Source organism: Lathamus discolor, chromosome 3, assembly GCF_037157495.1.
Source record: "Lathamus discolor isolate bLatDis1 chromosome 3, bLatDis1.hap1, whole genome shotgun sequence".
Taxonomy (NCBI): domain Eukaryota; kingdom Metazoa; phylum Chordata; class Aves; order Psittaciformes; family Psittacidae; genus Lathamus; species Lathamus discolor.
Window position 1 is genome coordinate 148,504,127 of NC_088886.1, and position 22,344 is coordinate 148,526,470.

At 49.1% G+C, this 22,344-nt stretch overlaps 2 protein-coding genes and 1 long non-coding RNA gene across 6 annotated transcripts in view; 2 read left to right on the top strand and 1 right to left on the bottom strand.

Annotated features, from left to right (window-relative positions):
* Window positions 1-199: 199 nt before the first annotated feature.
* On the top strand, window positions 200-5,009 carry LOC136010761 (uncharacterized). The gene is made up of 4 exons (XR_010610989.1): window positions 200-460; window positions 1,928-2,021; window positions 4,300-4,355; window positions 4,888-5,009. It is a non-coding gene; the product is annotated as an uncharacterized LOC136010761 (long non-coding RNA).
* Window positions 5,010-10,235: 5,226 nt separating this feature from the next.
* NKX1-2 (NK1 homeobox 2) lies at window positions 10,236-16,908 on the bottom strand. Its single transcript, XM_065670717.1, has 4 exons — window positions 16,872-16,908; window positions 13,914-14,009; window positions 12,840-13,001; window positions 10,236-11,984 (listed from the first exon to the last, which is right to left on the bottom strand). The coding sequence occupies exons 1-4, from the start codon at window positions 16,906-16,908 to the stop codon at window positions 11,419-11,421; spliced, it is 861 nt and encodes a 286-aa protein (XP_065526789.1). The 3' UTR covers window positions 10,236-11,418.
* Window positions 16,851-22,344, top strand: part of LHPP (phospholysine phosphohistidine inorganic pyrophosphate phosphatase) — an 80,947-nt gene continuing 75,453 nt past the window's right edge. For all 4 annotated transcript variants that reach the window (XR_010610990.1, XM_065672443.1, XM_065672444.1 and 1 more), the window contains exon 1: window positions 16,851-17,025. Coding sequence is in view for 3 of the 4 variants with exons in the window: in XM_065672443.1 (XP_065528515.1) it covers window positions 16,907-17,025 (119 nt within the window). In the remaining variant the exon portion in view is untranslated. The remainder of the gene's footprint in view (window positions 17,026-22,344) is intronic.

The window sequence follows — 22,344 nt, forward strand, 5'->3', positions numbered from 1 at the left end:
CGTCGCCGCCGCCTCTGATTGGCTATGGTGGGTGATTGGCAGCCTCCACCCCCCGCTCTGCCATTCCCCGAGTGGCCTCCCCGGCCCTCCCACCCCCGGCCGCTTCCCATTGGTGGAACTGCAAGCACACCCCGCGCTCAGCCAATCAGGACGGGACGTCGGCACACCAATTCACCGCCCAGTTGGCCGTTGGCTGCCTTCCCTCAGACCCGCCGCCCGCCTCCTCGCCCCTTCTGCCGGGTCGGGGTGCTCGGGCTCCGCTCTCCTCTATGTAACAGCGGCCTTCGGGGCTATGGTAGCAGCCGCAGAACCCCTCCGCCACCCGGCGGCCCGAACAGAGCGCCCTCCGGTCCGGTATCACCGCCCTCGGGGCGGGTACCGCGGCTCAGCCGGCTCCTCCGTCGTGCCAGTCGGGCCTTGGCCGCGCTTGCTCCCGTCTGGGAAGCTGCTGTAGGAAAGGGTGAGCAGGGAAGTAAAAACCTGAGAGGAAAGATGTTCCTGGAAGTGGGAAGTGTGGGGGATGACTGTGGTCACTGTCACTGGCTGCTGCTCGTCCTGTGGCCTCCCTGCATGAGTATAGAATGGTTTGGGTTGGAAAGGACCTCAAGATCATCCAGTTCCAACCCCCCTGCCATGGGCAGGGACACCTCACACTAAACCATCCCACCCAAGGCTCTGTCCAACCTGGTCATCACTCCCCTGGTATTTTATGAGATATATTTTCACCGAAGCTGCAATGATCTTTTTTCAACGAGCTTTTTCCTGATCTTACACTTGCGGCTTACAAGAAATAATTTAAAATAACAGGGATTCGCTAAGTTTGCTAATGGATTCCTCACAGAGCTCCTGTGCCAACTGTTCTCTGCCCACATGTAGGTTGCACCAACTTCCTCTGCAGTTCCTCAGCGTGGTACCATGACAGGAGTAGGCTGCTGGTCCCTGCTGGTGGTGTGGCATTGACGGAGGGCCGGCCTTCACACCCTGCTGCCTTTGGAAGGATAGAAGCCTTAGGGAGTGAGGTCCATTACCGGACAACCCAGCTTAGAGCTTTCATGAGGGAGGCAGCAGGTGAGCAGGGGCAGGCTGTAGCTAGCCAGCACAACCCTGACCTTTCCCCAGGCTAAATTACACTTGGAGAGCATTTGGAAACACCCAGAAAATCTGGATGTTTACAAGGAGCTGTGAGACGTGTTTGATAAATACGTCCTGGGTTTAATCCAAACGAAACACATTGAGAATATTTCACTTTTCCTATGACCCACCTCATTGGGGGACCCCAAAACCCCTCAGTCTTAGCGGTGATAACTTCTAGCTGCCTCTTGCGTTTTGTTCTAAAATTATCCTGGTGATTTTATCACTGCTGGATAACAGTTTCTTTTTGCCACAAAGAAAACATGCTGTCCAAGGTTGATGTGCCATTTGCATATCTTCCCTGCAACCCTACAACTGAAAATACCCCTGAATCTTGTTGTATCTTCTAACTAAATTGCTCAAACCTCGGCTGTCAGAGAGCATCATTGCTTATGTGTTTGAAGAGCAATGCCCTGAGAGAAAACATTTCCCAGTGTGCAGTCAGGCTGACGCAGCGAGGGTTGGGAGCACAACAGATGATGCTGTGTTCACTGTAAATACACATACACTTAGTCTCAATTTGCTAATATAGTTATAGCTCTTACTAGGTATAAACTAGATATAGTGCCCTACATCTGCTGCCAAAGCTGAATGCATAAAGCACCAAAAGGTTGTGCCTTAGGTGCTAAATTGCAAAACACATTTCGCAGTAATTGTTGAATGAATATGTAGTTGTACTGTGCCAAGCTTTTAAGTCCAGAAGCAGTTATTATCTATCATTACCTTTATGATTTCTTTTTTCCTGAAATGCCTAAAATTTTAAGTCTGAAAATGTATTTATTGTTTTAATTTTAAGTATATTCATGGAGTCCTTCATCCAGCTCTGGAGCCCCCACAACAAGATGGACATGGAGCTGCTGCAGCAAGTCCAGAGGAGGCCAAAGAGATGGGTAAGTTTTATGTAGGATCAGCATAGTCCTGTTGTGGCTTATTTTCTTTCCTTCCTTTTTGGGGGGGCACTTATAATCAAGACACAGAAAATATCCACTTTTCTTGTTTAAATGCTATCATGTTGGGATTTTAAATTGTTCACATTGTGCACAGAGGCAGCTATTAATATACATCCTGAAGCAGCTGCTCCCAGCTACATATACTATTTCCTGTGACTTAAGAAGGAAAGCAGAAGTTCAGTGGGTACTGATTAGTTACCTGTAGATACCTAAAAGACTCCACATGACTGTAACCAAAATATGATCAACAGAAGACATGAAAGTTCACATTTGACAGAAATTTGCCCTGCAGAAAGAAGAAAATCTTGACCTACTTGAGAAAACAAGGTTATTATATTCATTTTGCTTATCCAGAAAATACAATTTGACATGTAAGTAAACCATAAAGTTATAAGAAGAACAAGTTAAGTCATGACAGTTGTTAGGAGTAATTCTGCAGCTCTGTCTCTGGCAGAAATGCTCACTGAAGTCGTCAGGAATTAGGCGTGTGGGGAGACTGAGGAATTGCATCCCAGTTACTGTGGTTATTTGGAGGTGGGGACAAACCCAGGGAATTACAGCCTGGGCCTCCGGAGTCGGTTTGGCTGCACAAGCTCAGGGAGTGCCAGGGATTAACATTCTGCTCATGGAGGCTGCTGAAGGCACTAACACAGTGAGTTTAACACTCTCTTAGCTCTGTTGCAGTGAATGTCCAGAGTGCCTCAGCAGCTGATGTTCAGGCACGTGGCACTGGTGTTCAATTCTTCAATGGCACAGTAGTTTCTTACTCAGCTCAGAGGAGGAGTTCTTTACCTCAGAGCAAGACCTAGACCAGTCAGCAGGTTGGATATGGAGTTCATCCAAGTCCTGAGGCTCAAGGTGCAAGTTCATGATTAGCTAAAACCAATGCAAGTCTATGGTGCTGGCAGCAAGGCAGACCCACCCCTTTTCCCATCTCTGGGAAAGCCAAAAGGGTAGTCTTCACTCTTTCTCTTCTTGCTGAAACTGTGCTGCCACTCAGCAAAAAAATTACCCTTCTCTGAGCCAAAGGCAGATTTTAAGGCAAACCTGGTGCTGAGTGTATTGCCCTGTAATACTGAACTTTTCTGTGGCACATGTCTCCTATTTGAAAACATATGTCTGGAAAAGACCCCAGGAGGAGATTAAGGTGATAAGATACCAATGATGGAGATGGATCCTATCAGGAAATTTCTACTTCTACACTTCAATCTTTCATCAGTGAGAGCTGAGAGATGGGCTTGTTCAGCCTGGAGAAGAGAAGGCTCCTGAAGGGGAGACCTGAGAGCAGCTCCAGGGCCTAAAGGGGCTACAAGAAACCTGGAAGAGGGGCTTTGGGCAAGGGCCTGTTGGGACAGGCCAAGGGGAATGGCTTTAACCTGCCATGGGGGAGACTGAGATGAGCTCTTAGGCAGAAGCTCTTCCCTGTGAAGGTGCTGAGGTGCTGGCACAGGGTGCCCAGAGAAGCTGTGGCTGCCCCATCCCTGGCAGTGCTCAAGGCCAGGTTGGACACAGGGGCTTGGAGCAACCTGCTCTACTGGAAGGTGTCCCTGACCATGGCAAGGGACTGGAACTGGATGAGCTTCCTTCCGAATCCAAACCATTCTGTGACTATGATTCTATGAAGTTGATGCAGGCTTTTGGTAGTGCCTTATATAGAAAAATGCTTTCCATGGCCCATGTTTGCATTATTCTGGTTATTTGCTGACAGCAGAATTCTACATTAAGACATTTCTTGCGGGACAAGTAACTTGAGTCTTTCCTGCAGCACAGCCAGAATATTTTATAGTGCAATGTGTCAGAACACAGGAGCAACAAATTGTAATGTGTGCAAAGCTCATCTACCTCTCACCTTCAGTTAGAGATTTGTTTTTCACATCATATCTTTAAAGATAGTTTGGCAAAGCTTAGCACAGCCCCCTCAAAATCGTGCTGTCCTATTGGATGGAGGCAAGTTAACCCAGCTTAAATAAGCACAACAACAACCCTTACAGCTGATATTCCTATTGCAGTATAAACCTTGAGCTATAGTTAATACTTATCCACCCCGATTTGTGTGTTGGCTTATTTTACAGAGGTCTCAACAAGACTCTGTTTGTTAGATGACAGCATGGATAACTGAATTAAAGAATCAAAACAGTTTAAGTTACTGTCTTCTGTTAGGCATTGTTTCCAATTTTGAACTTATATTTGGTTATTTTCCTTTGCAACTTATGACCAGAGCCTTCCACAGATGAGATGAGACATCTTATTTGTATGAAAAGCCTAGATTAAAAGGTAAATTATAAGCTTTTTATTTCTTGATCTTGATTTTGATTAAATGAAAGAGCCTTTCTATATACGTTTCTGGTGAGCAGCACATTCTATGTGCATTACACTACCAAGAAAACACACAGTTGAGAGAGTTTGGGAAAACAACTTTCAGTGTACCAAGACAGATTAAAAGAGCTCACTAGTGATGAGTTCTAGGTTTTTCTCTAGTTGTGACACACAACTCTGACAGTAGGGCGCCTGAAGTTCCTGCAGCAGCACAATGCAAGTGTGAGATCTATGAAAGCAGAAAGTGGGCAGGATCCTGAGAATCCCCAAGAGCCTGATAAATGGCGTTTTCTAGCATAGAAATCAGAAATGGAAAGATAAAAACCAAAGAAAATCTGTGTGAGGTTAAGTCAGTTTGAATTCCAGGCTTTCAAGTGCCTCATATGTGAGCTCACTTCTTCCATGTACAAATGTAGTTTGATTTGAATCCTGCGGATCTTCTGCTTCCTGACTTCCATTCTTCATTCTTGGATTCTTCATTCTTTTCTAGTGATTTCTGGAAGAGACAACAACTTTACCTCCAGACTTTCAAAATCTGACCCAGATGGCAGCTATAATTGTGATGAGAGCACAGAGAAAATGAACATAAATACATCTAACTGTGTAATAAGAATAAATACCTTGTCAATTTGGTTAATCTCAGGATTGAGTACTGAACATCTGGATACGTTTTCTCTCAGGAGCTAGGAAACTCTTCTCAGGATTGTACCAGGACACATTCCCACTGTGTCCTGCAGTTCAAGTGTTTGACATTGCTGCAACAAAGATTGCTGATCTTGCTAAATGCAGAGCACTGTGCTCAGGGGTGGTGGAGTCTCAAACTGAAGAACTTACATAATGCCTTGATCAAGTCAGACTTTAACTAGATGTCATTGCAGTGAAAGATTAGCAAAGGAACCTATTGCATCATCTGCCTCCTTAGGATGACATGTGGCAAGTTCCTGAACTTCCCCATTCAGGACTTTAAAAGAGCCATAGATTTTGTAGAATACAGATAATTCAGAAAATTACAGGGTTTTTTTGATACATGCTAGGACAAAAGACTTTTCTTTGAAGACCATTGTTTTAAAACAATTTCTTTCATAGAAGCATAGAATGTTTTGGGTTGGAAAGCACCTTAAGATCATCCAGTTCCAACCCCTGCCATGGGCAGGGACACCTCACACTAGACCATGTCATGCAAGATAATGATTGTTGTCAAAAATCACACAACTTGAGGTATCCAAAGTATGGAGAACATATGCCAAAAGGAAGTAAGATCCTCAGAAAGCAGAAAGATCTTGACAGAAATGACCTACTCTGAAACTGTCATACGGTGTTCCTTAAAAGGGACACACAAACTCGTAAAGCATTTAAACTCTTTGCTCTCTGCAGCTCATTGACCATTTCTCCAAACTACCGCTCTTCTCAGGCAGTTCCAGTGAAGTGCAGCATTTCTTGGATTCAGCAATACCTGGGACTTCTAGAGTGATTCAGGGAGGGACTGAACAATAAGAAAAGGTGTCAGGTTAATGGCCACCTACAAGCACTAAAGAAGAGGTGTCAGCACGGGTATTGGGTGTTGGGACATCAGCACGGAATTGACCTAACCTGAGATGACAAGGTACAACTCACCTGACTCTAACTCATCACATCAGGTTCTTAAAGATCTACAGATACAAAATCTGATATCTTTTAAGGTTCCCATTTTGCAATGTCTCTGTATCTCTGTATATTCTCCTTTAAAAAAGATAAATGAATGTTTAATCTAGAATCATAGAATCCTGGAATGGTTTGGGTTGGAAAGGACCTTAAAGCTCATCCAGTTCCAAGCCCCTGCCATGGGCGGGGACACCTTCCACTAGAGCAGGTTGCTCTAAGCCCCATCAAACCTGGCCTTTAAGGCTTCTTTCTTTAAAAAATAGCAGTAAAGTAACTCCCATGATCAAAGCCAGCATGTGTAGGAAGAAGTGAGATCTTTTATTTGTATTGATTTTTATCTTGTACACAGATCTGGTATCTCTGAAAGTATTTTCAGTATGTCAGAGGCTGCTTGCCCGAAAAGCATGAATCTGGGATACTTCTGACATCCCTCTGCAGTGTTGCAACGTGCCTCAGCCCCATTTTTAATTACATTTGTTATGTGGCGTTCCACAGAATGTAGAAAATGAGGTGATCATCTTGAGAAAGAAGCTTGTTTAGGAACTCTTCAGTGTTTGAAGGGGAAAATCTAAGAGAAATTGAGTTTAATACTTTGTGAAGCAAATGTCGTGTTGCTACAGGCTACATGAATCACAGGAACCACAAAACAGCTCCTGTGAGTAAAACAGCAAAGAAGGCAACAGAGAGGCTAAAGCAAACCTGTAACATGCAGCTTGCAAACTAGCTGCACACATCATTATCTTCCCAGAGACTTTTACTGAGCACGCTGCCAGCAACAGGGCCCAGACCATGAGTTTCCTATGTCAAAAAAGTGCTTTTCAGGGTGACTTCAGCTGATCCTGGAGTCATACTGGAAAACAAATAGATGTGGTCAGGTCTAGTGATGCAAGAACCCCGCTATCAATTTTTCCTCAGGAGAATCTCACCCACCAAAAAGTTTTCTAGACGTCTGGTCTGCCCATGAGCTGTAAAGCTGCTGGAGATCAGACTTTGATCTCGTTCCTAAATGATGTATGGGACCAACTCCATCACTCCCGAGTCACCTGACCACTTAGTGGGCTGATGAGGCATTTAATAGATCAGCTGTTGTATTTTGTGAGGCTTGTGATGAACACATGGGTACCTCGACTTTCATCGCTGCTCTGAACGTGGTGTAGAAGTGGCAGATTGCCAAAGAGATGGTGTTTATGAAATGAGGTGACCAATACAAAGGGTCTAACTGCTGGCGTGAGTATACCACAACCAGGTCTGCACATACCTGTTGTGATATGTGTCGCAGAAAATGAGGAAGGATTAGGTAGCAATATGTTTAAAGGGGACCCAACCTGCTTTGTGCATATCCTACAGAGAAACTGCAGGCTGGAATCCAGCCCACAGTATGTGAGTTTTAAATGTTTGGTACATTTCCTATGGCAGATCTTCCTAGTCAACACCTTCTGTAGTAAAAGCAAGGAGCTCATTTAGTCCAGAGAGAGCTACCTGGAGCCCATGAGGCAGGTGATAAAGAGAACAGCCAGAGCAAACCTCCATGTTCATATCCCCTGCACGTCAGCCATTCCACACAGCACAGGAGCATGTTTGTGGGTGAGGACGGACAAAAGGACGTTTGCCAGAAGACATCTCTATGCACCTCTCAACATAAATACAACCTGTGCTGCCATCAAGAGGTGGGACTTGCATGTGCCACAGCAACAACGCAAATCAGTGGTCATGTCTCTTCTGAAGGAACTGTTCTGCCAGAGGAAGAGCAGCAGAAGACCTCTGAGCTCACTCTCTCCTTGCTCCTTGTCTTGGGTCTTCCTGGGCTCTCTCTACATGGTCCTAGTTGATCTCAGTGAGGAGAAATACGCAAGTGGATTCTATCCTCAGCTCAGGAACCTGCGTGTAGGTAGCACGTGGCTTACTACAGATGTTTTAACAAATAATAATGATGAGAGAGAGATAGTAAGAGAGAGAATAAGAGACAGATTGTTAGGAAGGAAACAGAGTTTAATTCTCCAGTCATGTATTACACAAAAATCATACTGGTTTTCTTAATGAAAAATCACTGACATTTCAACAAATGTATTTTATCTGTCATTTCTCAGTGTATTTAGTTGTTCGGTCTATTCTTCAGACTTGCAAACCCAACTGTATGAGTTATTTGGAGTCTTTTTCTCAACTACAGATCTGAAAGCCAGGTTAAGTTGAGGTTTCTGACATTGTTAGGTGTGATGTTATGGTGTTCACCCATGCACTTCTTTCATCAGCAGGAATGAAGTTCATTTCCGCAGTGCTTTTGTGGTTCTCAGACCACTAATGTTGCCTGTGTAAAGAAAAGGTATGAAAAAAGAATTAAGTATTTTGTGCAGAGATGAACACTATGAGTCAAGAGCTTTCCCTTCCTGCAGCTGAAGCACAGCACATGTTTCTTGCTGTCCTATGATGCCCCAAGTACATGCCATTGCTGGAGGTGAGATTGCAGGCCCATTGCCCCAGCTGCTATGTTATGTTCTGGAATGGAAATGAAGGTGTCTAAGAAGAGCTTAACAGTGTTTTGGGCAGTCTGAAACCAGGTAGTTGGTGCCTGCTCACTGCAGACACTGTTATTATGGATGTTACAGTGCTATAAGGGAGGCAATTGACTTTCCTGTTCTCTCTGGAGCAATTCTCTTTGAATTCAAAACTCTTAATATAGATGCATTTTTGTTTCTTTTTATACATGGAACTTACTGAAGATTCCCTCTAACATCTCTATTCAGCTGTAAGAGAAGTCGATTTTTGTCTATGCCTGTAACTATTATACAAATCTGTGCTCAGAATTGTTAGAGATAATGGATACTCAGTGGGGCATTCCCAAAAGTGTTACCAGTGTGAATGGCATAATGTGGACAATGCAGTGTTTAACAGCAATTGCTATTTCCAGGGCTGCTTTGAATTGCTGCTGTAATAAATGGCCATTCAGCACATACCCAGCTAAAAGCTGAAGAGCTCACCCACCCGAGTTCCACAAAGCAGGAAGGCTTGGAAGCAATTAGCCGGAAAAGCTTTGGTGGACTGGGATCAGTGCTGTGCAGCACCCTTCCAACACTGTGCAGAGGTGTGAGTCATGCAAGGTGGGAACCATGACTGGTACCTTCTCTGGAATGAACCCTACAACATCTTTGTGAATCTGTGCTACGGAAGTGACCTAATGGAGTGGTGGGGGAAAAGGGCTGGCATTTCCTGCATGGGAATCCAGTATTCCCATTTCCTGTAAAGCTAATGGAGTTGGGCCAAAGGCAGAATTCCTCGTGAACCAGAGAGCCTAGAGATGTTTATGAACAGCAAAACTACAGCCTCACAGTGAAGAAATTCCTAATATCTAATCTAAGTCTACCCTCTGTCAGTTAAAAGCCATTCCCCCTTGTCCTGCCATATGACAAATGACCTGGCACAAATCTCCTTTTTTCCACCAGAGATTAGACATTAGGGAGAAGTTCTTCTCTGTAAGGGTGCTGAGGCGCTGGCACAGGGTGCCCAGAGAAGCTGTGGCTGCCCCATCCCTGGCAGTGCTCAAGACCAGGTTGGACACAGGGGCTTGGAGCAAGCTGCTCCAGTGGAAGGTGTCCCTGCCCATGGCAGGGGTTGGAACTGGATGAGCTTTAAGGTCCTTCCCAACCTAAATCATTCTTTGATTCTACAATTCCATGATTCAGGCAGCCAGCAAGGGACAGCAGGTTGTTGGCAGCATTGCATCCTGATGGTGCAGACCTCGGGACTGCCTTTTCAACAGCAGCTCTGGAAGTACACTGAGTGGTTGTAACGACTCCATATTTTATGACTCTAACTTCAAACAAATTAGAGTTTAAAAGTTACTGTAATTAACCTGCAAGTAAATACATTCATACAGTAGTTAGGAGTTCCAAATCCGTGACCTGAGGCGACTCGTGTTTTGTTCATAGCTTTGCAAACAGTGAAGAAGAAACTGATACCTCCCATGTGGTGTGGAAAGCAAACTGCATGCCCTTCCTGTTCCCCAAGGCTGGCCTTGTGGGTTCCACACCTCTGCTCCCAGCAAGGTGGAAGTCAGGAAGGTGATTTTGGGAAGAGAAGGGTGTCCTGTGAAGCCCCCTTCACAGCCAGGGCACCTGCACTCACGGACTGTATCTGCACCCAGCTGCCCATGAAGCAAATACTGCTTCAGCCCAGTACAATTAAAACCAATTAAACACAGAATAATTTAAAACCCCGTTTTATTTAGACAAACACAAGAGTCAGATAGGATTTATGAGCTCAGGTTTTTTGGTTGGACAGCCAATATGTACTTTAAAGCATCGCAACAAACCGAGAAGACACAGTCTTGAACAGTGTGTTGCAATAATGTGGAGAACTGCGTGAGACAGACTTTTGTAAACCAATTACTCCCCATCCACTCAGAGACAGATAACCCCCAGACAGAATTCCTTTTCATCCCAGTGCTTGGAACGATGAAGATGAAATGTGATTTTCCCTTCTAACAACCACTCCAAACAGCAAAAGAAGAAAAAGCCTGTGTTTCTCTGTTATGGAAAATAGGTCTTGGCATGCTGGAACCTCTGTATTTCTACCCCAAATGCCCTATTTTTAAAGGAATGAATAATGCAATCGTATTATCTGAGTTATGGTTTCTTTCCTGCCTCATTTGCTGTGTTAGTACAAGAACAACTGTTCTCTGCAAAAAGAGTGATCTTCAGACATCTCATCCAAAACCTTTCAAGTCACTGGGAATGAGCTGAAAGGAAGAAGTCCCACGGACCCACAGGCAGATTCCCGGCTCATTGCCCAATGACACAGAGCTGCAGTTCCATCTCTTCTCAGACAGAAAGGAAAACTCTCCTCCAGGTAGGAGGTCAACTGTACGGCATATAGTTTTCAGGTCACAAGCCAGATAGGAGAGTAAAACATGGGGCAAACAGGGCACAACTGAGTCGAAGGAGTGAATTCAGAGCAAACTCAGAGCCAGGAGACATCTTCACTGGCGAGCATCCCTGGGATTTGAAAAATCCATGTTCACCATCACCATCAGCAGAAACAGGATAACAGCAGTGGTAAGGAGTGCTCCCAAGCCCTTGAGAATTGCGACATGTGCTAACAAGCCAAACATCAGCGAGGAGTGCTTTAAAAACCAACTCAGAGTAGAATCTGGAGGGAATTAGCACAGGGCATGTGTAAAGAGAGTCACTGTTCCCATCTCCGACACCTATAATTACATCTCAAATGTGCTAATAAAATCCAGCGGCTTTTTCTCTTTGTCAATGTGCCTTAAACATGCTGCTGTGCCGCTTAGAAATGAACTTTCTTACACTTGAAATCGCCATGCAACCACCAGAAGGGAGGGCGCTGAGACCCGCACCCGGCCCTGGGCTGTCCCGCCGCAGCCTCAGAGGTGCGGGGCGTAGAAGGGGCCGAGGAAAGCGGGGCCGAGGAAGGGCGTGAAGGCGCCGGCGCCCAGCGCGAAGGGGGCTGCCGGCGGCACCAGGACGTTGGCAGCGGCGTAGGAAGGGAAAGTCTGGAAGGGCAAAGCGCCGGGACCCGGCGGGCTGGGGCTGCCGCCGCCCGTCACCGCCGCCGCCGCCGTCGGGGATGAGGATGGGGCCGCCCCGTCGGCTCCTGGGTGCTGCTTCTTCCACTTGGTCCGCCGGTTCTGGAACCAGATCTTCACCTGCGTCTCGGTGAGGCTGAGGGACAGCGCCAGGCTGAGGCGCTCGCACACCGACAGGTACCGTGTGGCACGGAACTTGTTCTCCAGGGCCACCAGCTGCTCGTAGGTGAAGGCCGTCCGCGCCCGCCGCGGTTTACCGCACCCCGGCTCGGCCCGCCGCCGCCTGCCGCCCCGCGGCGAGCCCGGCTCCTCCGCCGAGCCCGGGCGAGCTCCGGACCCGCTGCCGTCCCCTGCCGGGCCCTCCTCGTCGCGCTCGGTGCCGCTCTCCAACGCGGGGTGCGCATCTAGGCGAGATGGCGGCGCTGGTCAGAGGGGTCTGCGCACCCTCCTCCCGCACCTCCCCACAGACACCCCTCGGGTCCCGGCTCTGCTCCTCCGACACCCCCCAGCGCCATAAAATGAGAGAAATCGTTAAAACAAGATAAAGGTGAGGCGAAGCCCCCCCTCGCGCTCCCCGCTGTGCCACCGCACCCGCGGCGGGGAGGGGGGAAGCGGCGGTATGGATTTCTTACCAATTAAAAAAGAAGTTATTAAAGTCCCCCTTGTGAAGCGAAATAAATCCCCTCCTCCCTCCCACTCCTCCCCAACCCCGCGCTAATGGAGTTTCAGATTTGCGAGGGCCGGATCGATAGATGTCATCTATTAAAGGTAAGTTTTAATCGAACAATATTAGGATCAGGCCGGGGGAAGGAGGTTTGAAGTGGGCACCTGCAAGCTGCGGGCAGGAGATAGGCGGGAGTCGGTAATAGGATATCGATCAACGGGAGCTCAGGCATCCTCCGGTGGGAACGGGCTGAGCAATTACCCAGCCGGCCCGCCGGGGCAGCCCACCCCTCCATGCCTATCCCCGGGCAACGGGGACCGGGGGCAAGAGCCGGGGCGGACATGAGGATGCCTCAGGAGCCGGGGCTGACGGACGCACACCGAGAACTTTTTCCCTTCGCATCATCCAGGCTTCAAATCCAGCTCCAGCCCGCCCTTCCCCCGCGCTGCGCATTCCATCCTCCTGCGGGAGACCCGCACTGGGATCCCGCACCGGGAGCGCACCCCGAGCGACCGGGAATGGGGATCCCGTCCGCCGGCGCCTCCACCTGCTCGCCCCGCCAGCACCGGCCGGAGAAACTCGAGCGCGTTCCTACCATGTGCCTCTAGTTTATTCTTCCCGCTGCCGAGAGCAGCAGCGTCTTTTCCTACTTCAACTCTTCCCAAACTTTCCTCCCGTTCGCCGGAGCGGGGGACGCTGCCCCAGCTCCCCGCGGCCGGTTCGCGTCTCCTGCTGAATTTCTGAGGATCCAGGATGTCTAAGATGGAGAAGGAGATTTTATGATGGATGGGGGCCGCCTTGCCCCCGCGGTCCGGGCATTCCGGCATTCCCCCCCCACCCTCCACGCTTCCCGGAGACCTGCTGGCTCCCAGCGCGGAGCCGGCGGAGGCTGCGCGGGGCCGGGCCGCCTCCCGAGCCGCACGGCGGGGCGCTGGGCGCGGAGTGAGCGCCGGGGAGGAGGGTAGGGAGGGGAGGGGAAGGTGGTGGAGGCGGGGGGGGGGGGGGGATAGAGGAGGGGGCAGCGCAGCCATTGGCACGCTGCCCCCGAGCCCCCTCCCCGCCGGCTCCCTTCTTCCGTCCCTCCATCCCTCCATCCCTCCGTCACTCCATCACTCCATCACTTCGTCCCTCTGGCTCTGCATCCCTCTGTCCCTCCATCCCTCTGTCCTTCCATCCCTCTGTCCTTCCATCCCTCTGTCCTTCCGTCCTCCCATTTGTCCATCACTTCATCCCACTGTCCCTCCATTACTCCATCCCTCTGTCCTTCCATCCTCCCATTCGTCCATCACTTCATCCCACTGCCCCTCCATTAGTCCATCCCTCTGTCCTTCCATCCGTCTGTCCCTCTATCCCTCTGTCCTTCCATCCTTCTGTCCTTCCGTCCTCCCATTCATCCATCACTTCATCCCACTTCCCCTCCATTACTCCATCCCTCTGTCCCTCCATCCCTCTGTCCCTCCATCCCTCTGTCCTTCCGTCCTCCCATTCGTTCATCACTTCATCCCACTGTCCCTCCATTACTCCATCCCTCTGTCCCCCATCCCTTTGTCCCTCAGTCCTCTCATCCCTCTGTCCTTCCATTTCTCCATCCCTCTGTCCCTTATCCCTCCATCCTCCCATCCCTCTGTCTTCCCATCCTCTGTCCCTCCATCCCTCCATCCCTCCATACCAGCCTCACTGTGGCCAGGCTTTCCTGTTCCCTGCCGCAGGCTGGGTGAAAGGATGCGCCAGGGGCAGACAGGAGCTCTGGCCCCAGGGCCGGGTCCTTGGCCAGCAGAGGTGTGTCACTCACTGCTCATGGAGCCACTGTCCCCTTGGGTCCTTCTCCCACCCACACACTGACCTGCGTGCAGGCCCCAGCTCAGGAGTGGTCCTCAACCTCGTGCGACAAAGGGACAGAGAGAGGAGGGACAGCTCCTGCATCCCTCCGCTGCTCCAAGCAGACTCCAGGATCAAAGTGCTCTGCTCTTTCAGTCGGGAAATGTTTTTTAACTGTTCTCTAATTAGATAACTAGTATCTATTTTAGATTAGATATTAGGAAACAATCTTCCCTGTGAGGGTGCTGAGGTGCTGGCACAGGGTGCCCAGAGAAGCTGTGGCTGCCCCATCCCTGGCAGTGCTCAAGGCCAGGTTGGACACAGGGGCTTGGAGCAAGCTGCTCCAGTGGAAGGGGTCCCTGCCCGTGGCAGGGGTTGGAGCTGAATGAGCTTTAAAGTCCCTTCAACACAAACCAGGCTGGGATTCTATGAAACTACAGAGAGAGATGAGCAACTCTTCATTTCGGGGCAGCTCAGGGTTGGTTTGTTTCAGACCCTGGGCCAAGGGCTGGCCTGAACTGAAACTCACTCAGTGAGTAGGCAGGGAAACTGAGGCACGAAGTGCTGAAGAAGCACTTACCCCATGGGGCAGCCCCCTGACAGACCCTCCTTGCCTTGAGTGGAGATACTTCATTGTCTGTTCAACCTTGTAACTGGGACAGGGTGGGCAACAGCAGGGCCAGCCTCTGCCCTGTGCCAGTGCTGTGGCCACTGGTAGCCAGCTGTGCTTATTATAAACTTGCTGGCAATGTATTTCTGCACATCTTTATCTGCTCAGGAGGAAGCCTTTCCTTCTCCTTAGTGTCCCTGTTGGTGGTGTGAGTGAGGCTGAGGTGTGGATGAAGGAAGAGGCACTCTTTAGCTGGAGAAGGCAGCGCTGGGTGGGAATCTGCTGCTTCTGCTTTACCCCTAGGAAGAGGTGCAGGGCACAACCCTCCTCCTGTTACAGGTGACCCAGCAGAGCTGGGGTTCCTGTTTGCTGTTGCACACTGGCCTTAAGATAACAGGGAAACGAGAGGATGAGATGAAGATGTTCAGGGTGATGTAATCACAAGTAATTCATAGAATCCCAGACTGGTTTGTGTTGAAGGGACCTTTAACCTTATCCAGCTCCAACCCCTGCCACGGGCAGGGACCCCTTCCACTGCAGCAGCTTGCTCCAAGCCCCTGTGTCCAACCTGGCCTTGAGCACTGCCAGGGATGGGGCAGCCACAGCTTCTCTGGGCACCCTGTGCCAGCGCCTCAGCACCCTCACAGGGAAGAGCTTCTGCCTAAGAGCTCAGCTCAGTCTCCCCTCGGGCAGGTTCAAGCCATTCCCCTTGGCCTGTCCCTACAGGCCCTTGTCCCAAGCCCCTCTCCAGGTTTCCTGCAGCCCCTTTAGGCACTGGAGCTGCTCTCAGGTCTCCCCTTCAGGAGCCTTCTCTTCTCCAGGCTGACCCAGCCCAGCTCTCTCAGCCTGGCTCCAGAGCAGAGCTGCTCCAGCCCTGGGATCAGACTACAGACATTTCTGGTTGAGTTGCTGTGTCTGCAGGAGCTGAGAAGGTAAATTGCAGCACTGAATTCATTTGAGACGTCCAAACATCACCGGTTTAACACGTGCACACGCACCAGCACAGAAACGTGCTTGTGCAGAGGCACACATGGAATCCCCCACCCTCATGGATCAGCTTTAGCAGTCTGTTTGAAGTTGAGCCGTTTCCCAGCTCGAGCATTAAAATTCCACCCAAGTGCTGCCTTTAAATTGCTTTGATGCTAGGTGGGTTTCAACCCTGACCTGTCCTGATGGCAAGTGATGGCTGTAACAAGCTGTGGATCAATATTCATAGCGGGTGTCCTGGGCTGATAACACCATCCAAGACAATGTTCGCTATCGGTGGAGACAGCTGAGATATTGCACCATTAGGAATGTTGTTTTAAATAACCTGATCCATTTCTGGGTCTATTTAATGAATTTCACAGTTTAGATATTATCTTTAAGGGAAAGCCAGAGGCTATTCCAGAAGCAGTGATGCAAATCATTTGTGCCAAGGCTCCTTGGATTTTCTTAGAGTGCACTATAATTCCACTGCAGATCCTTATATATTCTGGGAATTGTGGCATGCTATTGATAATGTTAGCAATAAGAAAGCATTTGGACTTTATCGAGGGGGAAAACAGTATTATCTGTAAAGCTGCATCACATTTGATAACATCTTATCTGTGATTGTGAAAGTCTTTATATGGTGAGACAGTGGTTTTTTCTCTGTTGTCTGTCTGTATGAAGTAGTGGACATGGATGAGAAGACGCCATCGAGGAAGGGCACGGCCCTGTCAGCATCCTCAGCCTTCTGCTGCCCTGTGGTAGGTGCCTTGCTCCCCAAATCCTACCCTGCTGCAGCCCACCCGCCCCAACCTCACTCATGTGAAGGTGCTGCTGAGGGTCAGGAGCCCCTCTAGGAGTGACAAAACCAGGGTGGATTTTGAGGAAGACATCCCCGTGGCTTGCCACAGCCTCTGGTCCAGGGGATGTCCATCCTCAGGGACACGTCTTCCCTGTGAGGGTGCTGCGGCGCTGGCACAGGGTGCCCAGAGAAGCTGTGGCTGCCCCATCCCTGGCAGTGCTCAAGGCCAGGTTGGACACAGGGGCTTGGAGCAAGCTGCTCCAGTGGAAGGGGTCCCTGCCCGTGGCAGGGGTTGGGGCTGGATGAGCTTTAAGGTCCCTTCCAACACAAACCAGGCTGGGGTCCTGTGTGTCTGAGGTTATCAGACACCGCCCTCCTCGGACTACATTTCCCAGCAGCCCCCGCGGCTCGCTTTCTCTGCTCCGCACCTCCGTCGGGCTCGGTTCCTCCCGGCGTGCGGACCATGGCGGCCTGGTGGCGGGCGGTGCGGGGCGTGCTGCTGGACATCAGCGGGGTGCTGTACGACAGCGGCGGCGACGGCGGAGGGACGCCCATCGCCGGCTCGGCCGAGGCCGTGCGCAGGTGGGTGACAAGCGGGGCCCGGCCTGGCACTGACCCCCTCCACCGGAGGAGGCCGAGGCGCGGCCGGCGGCGTGAGGGGGGAAACACTCCAGACATGGCTCCGAACATCCACTGCGGGCCCGGCCCTGGGCTACGGAGCTGCACCAGGGGCGGCAGGATCAGCGTTACCCCCCCCGACTGCTCAGCCGCCTGTTCGCTGTGTGAAGTTGCCCAGCGAAGGGGCTGCTTTTAGGCATATTTAAGGTGGAGGGGGGGCGGCGGTTGCTGCGCTGATGGGGAAGGGAGCCCTGAGCAGCACAGGCAGCTCGTACCCTGCTTGAGTGTCTGTTTAGCCAGCAGCACGTGTAGCAGGGGGTGCACGGGAGGCCTGGCCTGCGCCCCTGGTGATCACTTTTAAGGCAGTGCCCACGCTGGCATGGTGCTGCGGTGAGTTAATTAACTTTGCTCCAGGCCAGGTTGGACACAGGGGCTTGGAGCAAGCTGCTCCAGTGGAAGTGTCCCTGCCCGTGCAGGAGCTGGATGAGCTTTAAGGTCTCTTCTATCACAAACCCGTCTGGGATTCTATGATTCTATGAAATTAGGTGGGGCTTCCTGCAGAGAACTGACACCCCAGCAGACATGGAGAGCTTCAGCTCTGCAGTTAATGATTGCTCAGCTTGTAAGTGACTCGGAAGCAAAGTATTGTCGTGGCAAGTTACCAGTGCCCACAGGCAGTGAACTCTTTCACTTGTAGCTGGGTAATGCAGTCCAGTTAACACGAGAGCAGTAACGATTGCTAAACAGCAGTGGTTTCACTTAGCGAAGTTAACTGACTGTAACTAACTAGGTTGACTTGCTGGTATCAATGCTGTTTGACCAGAGGAGCGGGATGGGGGCCAGAGGAGAGCAATGGCCACAGGGCTGTCTTTGTTTAAAGAGAGGTATTGATTCATGGGTCTGCTCTGCTGGAGGAGGGAGGTCGCAGGTTTCTGGAAGAGCCTCTGGCTCTCTGTGATGTTTCGGTAACCCACTGCAGAGCATTCAGATCTGTTTCTTGCGGGGAGTGCTGCCGTGTGTACCCCGTTTGAAAGGTACGTGTCTAAATGCTGAACCCCTGTGAATTGCTGATTGCCTTCTTGGTGAGCATCTCTGTGGCTTCTGCCTTCTGGGGCCACCCACCATGGACACACCTGTGGCAAGTGCTTTATCAAGCAGGGAAATGTGCAGCAAGAAATACTGAAATCACTAAAATTAATAATATGAGTTTAGCTAAATACGTGCCTTAACATTGGTGGAGCCACCATGGAAGAGGCAAAATTGGGGAAGATCGAATGTACAGGTGATGTACGTTGGTGTAGGATGTGTTTGATGAGAAGCTCACCACGACGCAGCTTCAGTGTGTGCTTGAGCACAGAACCCTGCCGTGTGCCGGGCTGCACCCCCAGAGCGTGAGCAGCAGCTCAGGGAGGGGATCCTGCCCCTCTGCTGCGCTCTGGGGAGACCCCCCCTGCAGCCCTGATCCAGCTCTGGGGCAGCAGCACAAGAGGGAGGTGAATCCTGTCTTCTATGGGACAGTGCTGAACGCTTTGCGCAAGCGCAGGTAGATGTTGCTCTGCCCCTTGTCAGCCTGTTTGCTGACTGCAAAGGGACAGACACAGCCTGGGTTAAACTTCCCTGGCGTTCCTGCTTGTCCCACTCAAATCCTCCTGGCAATGTTGCTTCTGCTGAGGCTGATGCCGGTGGTTTGTTGGTGGAAAAGTCTTCTGCTGTCCATCTTGCAGAGGAGCACATCTTCCCACCTGCCTTTCAGGCACTTTCTGCTGGGACATGGCATATTCCAAGTGTAGCTGGGACCTCTAGGCATGACCAACCCGAACGTAAATAACAACTTCATAATAACTGCTGGAAGAAGATCATTCCTTTAACAACCGTGACATACTCTACAATGTCAGAACCACTTTTGCCATATTATTGTTTTTTCTATGAGGTTTTTAAACTTTATTTTATGCTGTGTTGCAGGCTGGTATTAAATAACTTTTGTCTCTGCATTTGCTGATAACGTCCTGCGTGGAGGCAACATTAACTGCAACTTGTCTTACAGCAATATTAGAAATACAGTGATGAAACAGCAGTAAAGCTCTGGTCTTGGGCTAAATGTGGGATATTCTGGGCTTTTTCTTGATATCCTGGGAATGTGGCATTCATATAAGTGGCTCAGTATAATCAGTTTCCTTTGGTAGAGTTAAGCAGCTGTATTTATCTGTCTCTTAGTTTGGTTATGGTTCCAGCTCACACCATTTAAAATCTTTATTGACTCATTATCCTATTGCCTGTTGGTCATTAATTGTTGTATCTGTGTCACAGCACAGCTCGGTGGTTTCAGGCAGATGGATTCAAGCTAAAAGCATCACTTCTTTTAATGAATTCGTGTCAATTACGAAGTCATAATAGCAGATAGCTGGGAACTTTAGAACTAGTTCAGATTGCTGTGATCTTTTGTTAAGAGACATGTCTAAAACCCTTCAGTGCACATGTATAGGAGACTTAAATACTGTTTTGATCATTCATATTGCAGCTATGGACTCTCATAATATGACAGCTGACCTGTTCTCTTCAACTTGTTCTTGCGACATCATCTCCCACACCATTACAGCAGTTAACTCAGTGTAAGAACATGTAGTACACAGCAGTGAAGGTGATAAGCAAACAGTTTGATTTGCAGTGAAGCCATTTCCGCTTGTAAAAACTATACTTGCAGTATTTTCCTTGTTTTCAGCCGGATTCTGCAGTTATTGGAGTTCGTATTTGAGAGAGTTGCGATGTGATTTGTACCAGCAGAATTTGGCCAGTTGTATGTTTATGATGCCTGCAGGGGGGTGGTTCTCTCTTGTTTGCTTGGTTTTAGCAGCGGTACAGGCAGGTGGAACAGAAAAGTGACCAAAGGAGCTGGTGGACACTGAAACATCCTGACCAAGATGAGATCGGTAGCACAATCCCCAGTGCTGTAGAGACCATCCTGAGGAAAGCATCAGGAGTCGCTATCAAAGTTGATACAACTTGTAATGAAACACACAGTGTTACAACTGGGAAGGCTTTATTTATTGCTCACATATCTGCATCACTCATCAATCTAAGTGTGAAATGTCTTCAGGTTCACTCTGCACTGCCAGGGAATTGGTAAATCAGAGACCAGAAGGATGAACCACAGAGTATTTGTTGTACAGAGCAGACCATGTGTGCTCAAGTAATGATGAAGTGAATCCAGATCCTTTGTAACTCATCCAGACTATGGCAAACGGGCACCCACGTGCCTAAGGGCACTGACAACCCTGGTTTGGCCCAGAAGCCATGGTGCCAGGAATGTTATCAAATCCACCAGGGACTGCTAATGTTAACTTTAGGTGGGGGTATTGGAGTGCTGGATGACTGGAAAATCGAGGAGCAGCTTGGTAAGATAGTTTGGCTCTTTAAAACTTTTAAACCCGTAATGTTTCTTGCTTGTTTATGTACTGTGGCATATGTTTTAATGAAGTTAAATAAAACAGAGTTAAATAAAACCCATCTCTGAGTGTGTGCAGTTAACTGAAGAGGTACCATGGAGCAGATTGGAAAGCCCATGGACAAGATCAGAAAGCCCATCGGTGACTTAAAGGCTTCTTCTGGAATTAGCCTTAGCAGTGCCTCTGCGTGTGCTGTTATTGTCTTAACTGATTTACACAGCATTGACACGAGGTGAGCTATTCACTTTTTAGCTTACAAATAGCAGGGAGCTGGTCTCTTGCAAGACAGAAGGTGGTTAAACACCCATAAAAGATGTCAAGGCTCTGCTCTGTTATTTGCATTTACAACTGTGTGCTGATAGCGTTCCCATTAGCATATCCATATGAAAAGCACACAGGAGTTGGACATTTACAACATCCTGTTGTTTGGCCAGTATAGTGCATCTGTTAGCACAACTTACTACAGGGTCCTTTAAAAGAGCAGCGGAAATCTGGGGAGCAGGGAGGCTGGGGAGCAGCTGGACAGTCCTGTTGAAGTAGAATACCTGGAGAGTCTAACAAGGGGTGGGTTGGGAGGAGGACAAGCGGAACTGGAACTGTAAAGCAATTCAGCATGCAAGGGTTTAGCTGGGACAGTTGGGAGGTTACAAAGGGCCCTCTGAAAGTGTGTGTGTGACAAGGAGTAAGGAATCTTTGTTGTCACAGAAGATAAATGGAGCGTGGCTTAGCACAGTGTGTGCAGATGTTCAAAGTTTCAAGGCTTGCTGTGCCTTCAGGACATGCAATAGCAAGGGAGTAGTTCCCCCTGGAAAGAAGCTTTGAAATAAAACCACACAAACTGTTGTGCAAATATCCATTTGTTTGTCTTTGCACGTAACTCTTTGCCCTTTCTAGCCGTGGATCTCAAAGAAGGGTAGTGTCCTTTGCCCTTTGTGAAGCAGCAGATACAAAAAGGTGAAGTACTGTCATGCAGAACCAGAAGATCCAGGAGTTCATCCTCAGTGGGTGCAGTTATCACAGCTTCATCCCAATCTCTAACATTAACTGTGGCCTCAGTTTTCAGTGGCCCTTCCTAACCCGTGTTTGTGTTCCTAGTCAGCAGTGTTCATTCATTCCTTAAAATGATCTCTGTCCCTGCAGTTGTGGGGCCTCCAAGTGCTGTCTACACAAATTGCATGAGTAAGTGCTTGTGCTTTTGGAATTTAATCATCATTAGGGTCTTGAGCTGCATAATTATGTGCTGTGCAAATATTGACCAGCAAAGGATAATAGAAAATATTACCGTGATACCTACTGCCTACCTACCTAAGTGCTTGTTTGTCCACTACCTTGTGTAAACACTGATTAATCCCTGAAGTGGATGAGCAGCACTCTGCCTCGTTCCGCGCTTCACAACTTGAGGCTCGTCTCCGTTTACCACTGCAGTAGTATATTTTTTTCCCCTCGTCTTTCAAGTTTGCTGAGCTCAGCCTGGGATCTTAGAATTGAGCCTGATTCTTTGCATATCAGCAGAGATCTTTGCAGCAGCATCACCATTCAGATTCCGTGCTGTCTTGGTAAGTGATGTTCCCAGATCAAAATCACACTAAGTTTCTTGGGATGCAGCTTGGTCTTTGAGCTATTGCAATGAAATATGGGGCGCTTCCTGAAGCAGATAAGCAGAGCACCCAAGAGTGAATTCTTTTCTATAACAGAGGTGAAATGAAACCTTTTGGCAGTTTATTTTCTGAGAAACAGGGTGGTTTACGTACAAATAGATGCTGTTTGTATCCAACGTAAGAACTCGGCTGTGACAGAGAACTTGGTTTTGTCTGAAATTTGAATGGAATAAAAAAGCTAC

Coding starts and splice junctions, on each gene's coding strand:
- NKX1-2 (XM_065670717.1), bottom strand. CDS start 16,908: ATGGTCCGCACGCCGGGAGGAACCGAGCCCGACGGAG. Junction 13,002..13,913: donor GCCTGGCCACAGTGAGGCTG/GTATGGAGGGAT, acceptor TCTCCATCTTAG/ACATCCTGGATCCTCAGAAA. Junction 11,985..12,839: donor GAATAAACTAGAGGCACATG/GTAGGAACGCGC, acceptor CATCTCGCCTAG/ATGCGCACCCCGCGTTGGAG.